The sequence below is a fragment of the Syngnathus floridae genome, chromosome 21 (genome assembly GCF_059516105.1).
Source record: "Syngnathus floridae isolate MCC-2025c chromosome 21, RoL_Sflo_1.0, whole genome shotgun sequence".
Lineage (NCBI taxonomy): Eukaryota > Metazoa > Chordata > Actinopteri > Syngnathiformes > Syngnathidae > Syngnathus > Syngnathus floridae.
The window spans coordinates 2,215,968-2,225,224 of record NC_142433.1 but is presented as its reverse complement, the minus strand read 5'-3'; the positions used below and the strand labels follow the sequence as shown (position 1 = coordinate 2,225,224).

Below are 9,257 nucleotides of genomic sequence, written 5' to 3'. Positions count from 1 at the left end.
ACTCGCGTTGATGTAAAAGGAGGGAGGAATACAAAAAGGAAGCGCTTGCAGAGAATCCAAATGAACGTGCAATAGACATGCTGTCAAGTTGGCCCCGTGTGTGTGCGTGTTACCTGCTAATTGAAATGCGATGAGGTGTGAAACAACCCTTTAAAAGCCGAGCCCGCACCATGTGCTGTGTGCGTGTGCGTGCAATGCACATCAATGCTGTTTGCGTGTGTGTGTTTGTGTGAAGAGCACGTTTACCTGTTTGCACATAAACAAGCAACAAATGGTGGCTACCAGTAGAAGCAACAAACCAATTGGACTCTACTGCACGATTTAAGAGACACGATGTTTGATTTTTGAACGATTCATCCCGCTCTTGTTGTCTATGAAGTTTCGCTCTTACTTTGAAAGCTTTGACTTTGCTCGCCGCAATATGAATGATTTAAATGACGAGCGCACGAGGGAGCGTGTATGAACAATTTAAAGCCATCGTCTGCTTCGGGCTGAAAGGTCAAGTGTCGTGGGAAAACGGATATTAACATATTTAAATGCTTCCGGGAAATAAATAAAGTATATTTCTCATCTTCTTTTATGTCGTCGTCGTGCTAAAATGAAGTCATTCGATGCAAAAGTAAAACAGTCAAAGTTCCATTCTTTATAATAATAATAATATAGGGCCCACAATTGGATTGGAGTTAATTCAATGAAAAAGCAATACACAAACTGTGCTTTATGTTGAAACTAGCTTTTATTCTTAATAAGGAAGTGAAAGAAGGGGAAAAAAATGCCCAGTGTTGTGTTTGTGCTTTACATTTAAGATCCCAAATTTGAGCTCCCTTCCTCTCTCCAGAGGAAGAAGTCGGAAGCTCTGGAAAAATCATCCTCCTCCTCCTCTTCATGATCACGCTATACAGTACAGATCTATAGAAATAATCCATCAGTCCATTCAGTGCTTATTTACAAGGCTTGAAAATATTGAATATCTAGAAAAGGACGTGTCGTCAAGTTCATTATTGTCACGTTAGCAACGCTTCTAGTAGAAAATGAGACGGCGGTTCTTCTTTCTACAAACAAAGCGTCATCTACCTGAATCTCTAAACTCGTTTGTTGTGCTACTCACGTTTAAAAAAAAAAGAACTTTGAAGAAGTTACAATTGGTAAGAGGAGCAAGAAGTGCTTTTCATATAAGAATAGATCAACTAACTCGTGGCTATAGTAGACTACAGTAGTGTTGTCTATAAGTAGTGAGTCGGCGTTCTCTTGTGCTGAAACATTGACTGCCAATTCAAAACTGGCCTAATTGATGATTTTTTTTGTTTTCTCTATGATTATTTTGTATTTGACAATCCATATTTCAGCACCAGAGGCCAAACAGTAGTACCCTCTACTTCTAGGTTATACTTTTAGGCTAATACAAGGCAGGCAGTGCATAAAAAGCATGTACAAAAAAAGGAAAAAGCCCTCCCGTCCGTAACTGTCATGCATATCGTGTCCCCGATCAATCGCCTCAGCGGAGAAGGCCTCAAAAGGATCACAGCAGTGTGTGTGTGTGTGTCGGTGTGAGAGAGAGAAACCAGTGACCACATAATTCAAATATATAGATACATATAGCCTCCATAGTTGGCAAACTCCCTGATATTTCATCATGTATCATTACTAGCACATACGATAACAAAAACAGTTATGCAAAAAATGCATTATTGCTTGATCAGATATGAAAACAAAATCATGACTGCTTTTAAAAAATATTCATAAAATTGGCATAGTTTTTCATTGCTAGGCTTTTTTTTTTGCATGCAGTTTATCATTGAAGTAGCAAACAAAACATTAATAATAAGAAAAGAGGCAAAATAAATTAGAAAGTGTCAAATGCTTTGGCATATTCCAAACAGAAGGCAAAATAAAGTGCAAATAAATAGCATTTAAAAACGTCAATAAATAGTGGCGGAATACTGTGTGGCGGCTTGTTTAAGATTTTTTTTTTTACACTATTACCCTTGAAGGTTACGTCTTGACATTTTGAATGTCTCCGCTAACATTGGCAGCTAAGAGATACTGTTAATAAGCTTAATATTAAATGTATTGCCGTAGTCTTGACAGGTACTGTGTAGAAACCGATGACCAAAAAAAACAAAAGATGCTCATTGTCCAATAGAAATGGGCCCATTTTGGGACCCAGGCCACAGTTTGGCCTGCCTTTATAAATGAAATCAAATAAAAAAATACCCTGGTGGTTTTTTGTTTGTTGTCCGCTTCACTGGCTCGTAGTCGGATACGACAAGGTAGACGCTCTGGCTTTTCCGATGCTGTTGTGCTTGCTTGTGCTATTACGCTAATGGGTTCTGATGAGCGAGATGTGCTATGCTTTGTTTGTCAGTCTTTGCAGCTTCTCCGTGGGCTATTTTTTGACTCGGCTATTTATCCCCTGTTGTTTTGTCCGGTTCTATTGTTCAAGATGGCTGCCGGAGATTTCTATTGTGGGATAACTCAGTTTTCACTTTCTGCGTTGTTATGCCAATTTAATCCGCCTTTAGAACCAGCAGTGCTGGTCGATGTACTTCAACTACATGAGCATGGTTTCTCGAACTGTCAAGTGGTAGCGGTGGTATGAAGAGGTGAATTAGGTCAGGTGAGTCCCCACCGAAGGCCAAGCGTCCTGCTTGCCGCCGCCTGACCGAAGCCCGCGGTGCGCAATCCGAGCCCTCGTAGCAGCCAGTGAAAAGTGGGCCTGAGCGCGGATGGAAGACGACGAGTCCGTGCCTAGAAGCATCCGGATGGCCTCAACGTGGAGGCCGTCACTCACCGAGCGAGCTGATGGGCGAGAAGGCCCCCTTGAAGCACGCCGACTCGTAGTGCTTGTTCAGGTAGCTCTTGAGCGCGAAGGTCTTGTCGCAGCGCTTGCACTTGTAGTGCTTGAACGCCGAGTGCGTCTGCATGTGCGCGCGAAGGTTGGAGCGGTCGGCGAAGGCCTTGCCGCAGTGCGCGCAGCCGAAGGGCTTCTCGCCCGTGTGCGAGCGCATGTGACCCTGCAGCAGCCACGGGCGGCTGAAGGCCTTGCCGCAAACGTCGCACTTATGCTTGAGGTCGTGCGTCAGCAGGTGCATGGCCATGGCGGGCATGGACACGTACACCTTGCCGCACGTGGGGCACTTCTTGGCCATCTTGCTGTCCATACTGCGGTGCGTCTGCTTGTGGCGGCTCAGGTTGGACGACGTGGCGTACGTCTTGCCGCACTCGCCGCACGAGTGCCTCTGCGGGGCTCCGGGCCTGCTCGCGCCGTCTCCGGCCGCCGGCGCGGCCGCCTTCCGTCTCGACCGGCCGTCCACGATAAAGAAGGCGTCCACCGAGTAGGCCTCGCCGATGCCGGCGTCCCCGTTGATGTAGCCGCTGGCCGCCGACGACACCTCCGAGCGGGGGCTGTCCGGCTGGTCCGAGTCGCCGTGGATGTCGCCCGCGTAGCCGCCATTGATGCGGCTGTAGATGATTGACGGGCGGGGAGGGGAGGAGGGCGCTTTGGAGATGGCGGGCAAGTCGCTGCGAACCGGGTCGTCGTACGGAGACGGGCTCAAATAATCCTGCTCGTAACCTGAGGAGACACGAGAAGTGATCAGGGAGGAAATCAAACGCTGACTGGAGTTTTTTTTAATAATCCCGCCACACGCTGTTTTCTGCAAATCTTGCGTGCTGAACTTATTTTTTCGCTTTTACTTTGTGACACGTAGACACACGCGGTGAGACAGCGAGCCGGCTCTGCAGGATGCGCGCCGATCAATAGCTGCTCCATTTCAATTAGCCCACTCCGAGATACTTGTGCTGGTAATATCATTTCACCGGTCACTTCTGAGAAAAGCATCCATGTCGGTAATAGCCAATGGGGGAGGGCGAGAGATGGCCGGGTTGAAAAAAGAGAGCGCGTGAGGGTGGAGGTCAAGTTGCTCGTTTACACGCGAACCGGACGTTTTGGGAGAGGGAAGGCGCGGGCAGGCGAAATAGAGTCTTGACGTCGGGAGTCATGAATATTAGATAATTGCACCCTTGACTGCAAGTGTGTGTGCATGTGTGTGTTTTATAGAGCATGAGTAAAGTTTTGCAAAGATGACCAAGTGTTCATTTTAGCGAACAGGAAGCTTGACTCAGCTCCAGAGTGTGTTCATGGAATAGTATGACACTAGTGCTGCTTTTTTCTGAATATTTTATGATGCGTTATAACTCATCAGACTTCATCACCATGCTAATGCAGTAGCAATCGGACCGTTTCTATTTTGGAGGACGCCTGTAAATGGCTCCAATTACCCAAAAAATATCCTCTTCAAACCAAAATGGCTGACATCCAGGATCTTTTTGGACATGGCTTGTTGACACCTTTTTCTTTTTTACTCCTGATAGATGTGGCTTTTACATTTCATCATGACAAGTCAAAGCAGTTTCAAGAGCTGAATAAAAATAACTAAAAAGAGAGAGCATGAAAAATGTCAGGTGGTTGAGAGTGATGCTTGCAACTTAATGCGCACTTGTGCGCTTTGGACTCCATGTAGGTCGCAAAGTGCTTCCTGTGTATGTGAGAGAGAGAAATTCCGTGCACTCAAGCGTGTAAGCTGCCTGGAAAATATGCCAACTTGACAGAAACACAGCAGCAGTGTGTGCGGGCGCGTTTTTGTGCGAATGTGTACACGCGTGCGTGTGTGCGTGCAACAAGCGTCACTTGCTCGAGTCAAAGTCGTGTTATATTTATAACATGGGAGTGTGGGGGGCACAATAGGCTTGTCTTGTTGCTGCTGCTGCCTCCATGTTTGCCTTCTCTTTCTTTCATCCTCTAGTGACACTTATTCATTTGGCCACTAGGGGGCAGAAAGGTTACAAAGCGAGCTGATATATGCAATATGGAGAGATTGTATGGAGGTGGAAATGTTTAGTTTGACCTCTTGCATTGTCCAAATACATTTAAACCCCCAAAACACACATAAGCTTTCTCAAACACACTTTTTAAAATCCGTCATTTTGTCTCACGAACGTTCCGCTAGCTTACTGCTAACATGAACACACACACAGAAAAAGCAGCAACACATACTGTACACCGATGGATACAATATTATCACAGGTGTGTATTCTCTCTGGTCATTTGACACAGTAACAATTAGTTGCGGACCTTTTTTGCCTCTTCATCGTGCTGTTGTTATATTACATCTCTTCCAGTAGACCTCAGTGCTGCCCGGCATGTTGTGGCTCAATGTGGTACTACATTACTAAATTCAAACTTGCATGTATATTTCAAAAGCCCAAAAAAAGGATTGTTCAATGTAAATGAAATTGAATGTCTATCATTAGTAGAGCCACAATCAATTCTCAAGATACAAAACATGAAAAGATACAAGAAATCTGCCATCTTGATTTGAAGTTGACATTTTTGGGTCAGATGTAGGCGTCCTTCAAAGGTGGACTCCAATGAAGTTGATCAGATAGTAACCAGCGTAAACTGCATTCCGTGCATTTCCTCTCTGTACAATCTCTCCACCTCCATCACCCAATTGATAGCGTGCTGGCTTTCTCGCCATTACCTGAGTTTGACCCCCTTCCGAGGCAGGCGTGACTAATGCTGCTATCTTGGGATTGAAAAAAAGTGTTGGAATGATGAGTGCGCCTGTGTGTGTGTGCGCCACTCACCTTTATGATGATGGAATCGTAGGCTCAACTCCCCGCGTCGACCGTGACAGTAGGAGCTCTCCAGCTCAGCGGCTGAAATGTCATCCAGCTTGACTTTCTTTACCAAGAAAGAGCGAGGCATGATGGCACTCACACACGTGCGTGCGCACACGTGCACTCCTACCACTTTACACGCTATGAAAAGTTATTTTAAAAGTTTATTCCCCCTAAAAAACAGTGGTATTGGCATTCCAATAGTGTAAATTTAAAAAAAAAATCTAAATAAATAAATAAAAAGGTCCCGGTTTGCTACTGTGACTTAAATTCCTCTCCCCTGTTGGGTCCTTCAGAACTGGTCAGCTCCCTTAAGCCAGCCAGTTGTTGTCGCTGTCCTTTCAGCACCACAAAAGCGGCGCAAGTCAGGCACATTCCAGAGTACAAAATAATATTATCTGTCTCGTTACGCTGAAAAGTGCAAAGCAGAAGTTGAGCAATGTCCAAGAGGCATCCCAAAACGTCCTTGCGTCCTATTAGCTCCTCTTCAGCGCATTATGGCTCCCATGTAAATGCTTCAATTTCGCACTAAAGAGCCAGCCGTCCTCACGTTCTTCCTCCTCCTCCTCCTCCTCTTCTTCATCTGCCTGTGCTTCTGCTCAGAGTGCGTGAAGCTGCAGCGGCTCTCTGGTGCACAGGACCAGCTGTTGCCCTTATATAGAGGAGAGAGCTGGAGATAGGGGTGGGGGGTGAGAGAGAGAGAGGGAGAGAGCATCAGGTCCAGTGGGAACAGCGTGGAGGGATTTAATGAGCTACTTTGAAAGCGCTCGGTGGCTCGGCGCTGATTTATAAGGCAGTTAAAGGGGAGCAAGAAGGGGCTTTGCAAAAAAAAAAAAAAAAAAGTGGATGCCGTGTGATGAAAGGAAAAGGGCTACACTGGAAATTAAACAAATTAAATATAAACATAGATATGACAAGACGGACAAAGGGGATATTAGAGCCGCACCATATGTGCATCGAATACAAACTCGTACTTGCATCGTACCCTCTCGATGCTATTTGGAATCATATTGAATTGGGAATCATATTGAATCGAGATAATGCCAATGCTTATTGCCTGTATGCGCCCTGTGACTGGCTGGTGACCAGTTCAGGGTGAACTGAGATAGGCTTTTGCACACCTTAAAATCAATAAGTTAAATTCAAACCTTCACCAACATACTACATGCAGCACATTTTCCCTTTTAAAAAAAAAAAGGAGTGGAATAAATGTTGCGTAAAACAGGCAAACACAGAAGTGATGCATTGTTTTGGATGTTTACACTCAAAGTGACTTTTCCCTGCAGCTAGGACACACACACACACACACACACACACACACACACAGCCCTACCCCCTCATTCATGCTGATGCAGAGAGGCGGAATGACGATGTGTGATGTAATCCAGTGACGCGTGCACTTTATGTAAGATCTGCTCGCTGAAGTCCTTGTCCAACTTTTATCTTTTTTGTTTTAACAAACCTTGTCAGTGCCTCATCATCTGTTTTTATTTTTTGTAAGCTTCTCAGGAAAAATAAATCGGTCCACTTGAAACACAAAGATATTGAATGGTATCTGCTGGCTGGATCGATCTCACACACATACACACACTAGACAGGAAATGCTAAAAATGGTTCACGTCTTGTTGTGAGTTTTCCTGCTGAGCTCAGCACTGTTTGTCTACCGTGTGAGCGTGCGTGTGGACATGTAAGAGGCTGGAAGTCTATTAGCATAATAATAGACTTGAAATCACTGCCGTGAATGTGTGTGTGTGTGCGCACATGTGTGTAAAAGCCTCTCAGGAAACAATGGACAGGAGGTTGTTGACTTTTCATTCCTTTCTCTTTAAAGGGTCATCCAAAAGACAACCCCCCCCACGCCCCCCACCCACTCAAATAGAGAAGGACTATACATTGGAAGCAAACTATGGAATCAAATAAGCAGAAGGTTGGGGTGGCTTCCAGAGGACAAAGACAAGGTCAATGTGGGGTAAGGAAGCATTGGAAATAATGGGAGTCATTCATTTCAGGGTCAAATTGTGGCAGTTGTAATGGTGTTTTATGCTAACGGTCCAGGCAAAAGACATTTTAATTTCCAAGTGTCGAGTGTAAAAAGACTATTAAGATGGAAAAGCACTTAAATTTCATGCAATGATTAAAAATAGAAATCAGTCCGTGTAAAAGGTCCAGCTCTGTCAGCTCACTACCTTCAGATACTGACCCAGCGGACCACTCCAAACGTCAAAGTCACAACCATTAAAAATTGCCCCAAAGTGCTTTTTTTGTTTTGTTTTCTGATTTAGCAACATTTAGCCTCAAACCAAGCCAACAGAAACCCAAAAAAGCGACCGGCGCACACTTGACTGGATAAAGGGGCATGAATGGGGGGTTAGCCTCGCGCCAGTAGACCACGCAAGAGAATTTATCATGAATATATACATGGACAGTACCCATAAAAGCTTCATGTCAGACCCTGCTAGGTCTGAGGAGAATTTGCGAGAGGGGAAAATCAAAGTGATGGAATTGGTAGTGTTAGAGGCAAATAAATGACTGGGAAAATAATAATTTTTCTAAAACCAGCATAATTTGATCAACTAGCCCCGAGTGCGCTCGTGCCCAACCTGCCTAACACTCCGCTTCAAACTTTGCTTCAAGCTTAGCGAGAAGTTAACCACAGTGGAAGTGAGACGTAAAAAGACGTGCGGAAGAAAGAAGGAGTCATTTGCAAACGTAGCGAGGATCCATATGCGTGCTCTATGAATATGTATGCGCTATGTATGCGGGGTGAGGATGGCCATTAATATGTATTGTTTGGTAATGAGGCGAGTGGGGCACATCAGATGGGTCCTTCCTTAACTGCTCACATGTGGCTCATTAAGGAGCAGACCACGCAAAGCACCTGATACCCCCCTTCCCCCCGCCCAATCACCCAAAAAAAAAAAAAAAAATGACCACGACATCCTGATTGATGTCAACAGTGGACATTTGATCTATATCCGTCCCATACTATATACGTCGCGGAAAGATCTCAAATCATCTTTCCCCATTCAAATGAATGGAAATGCCAATAATCAGTTCTTAAATTCTAAAAAACACCAACAAAAATGTGTTTTATTTCAATACAGTATCCCAAATGTGTACTTTTGAATAGCAAAAGGTGGCAAAGAACCCCAAAAGGTCTTGCTTATTATTCCTTCCTGCGGATGCAAATCACCTTTGGAGGAGAACGTGGGGCCAATGTGTATATAGACAGCTTTATGAGTCATTCATTCAAACACCAGACAGCTTATTAACCAGTCTGTGTTCTCAGCTGCCTCGCACCTGATGGCCTCTGACGCCACGTGTAACAAAAATCGGGTTCACTCTTCAGAACCACATAGCAACACAAAATTTGGTAGGGACGTCTATCATGAGTAGAGCCACAAAATAATCTCAAGAGCCCATGCCCAAATACATTTTAAGATCCTTTTCAAAGACGGACTACTTTTAGATTTGGCCCAACAGCTAGCAAATTCAAACGACTAACACTAGACAGACACTTTGCTATCAATTTAATGAGCAAAATAATTCCATTGATTGCCATCACTCCCCATTCA

General features: G+C 44.7%; 1 protein-coding gene across 1 annotated transcript; it reads right to left on the bottom strand.

Annotated features, from left to right (window-relative positions):
- Nucleotides 1-714: 714 nt before the first annotated feature.
- On the bottom strand, nucleotides 715-6,297 carry LOC148379796 (transcriptional repressor scratch 1-like). The gene is made up of 2 exons (XM_088365843.1): nucleotides 5,650-6,297; nucleotides 715-3,574 (listed from the first exon to the last, which is right to left on the bottom strand). The coding sequence occupies exons 1-2, from the start codon at nucleotides 5,768-5,770 to the stop codon at nucleotides 2,784-2,786; spliced, it is 912 nt and encodes a 303-aa protein (XP_088221969.1). The 5' UTR covers nucleotides 5,771-6,297; the 3' UTR covers nucleotides 715-2,783.
- Nucleotides 6,298-9,257: the final 2,960 nt, after the last annotated feature.

Bases quoted from the DNA above. Each gene is read 5' to 3' on its own strand.
- LOC148379796 (XM_088365843.1), bottom strand. From the start codon at position 5,770: ATGCCTCGCTCTTTCTTGGTAAAGAAAGTCAAGCTGGATGACATTTCA. The intron at 3,575-5,649 runs GTGAGTGGCGCA...GTGTCTCCTCAG, and splicing joins ACGATTCCATCATCATAAAG to GTTACGAGCAGGATTATTTG.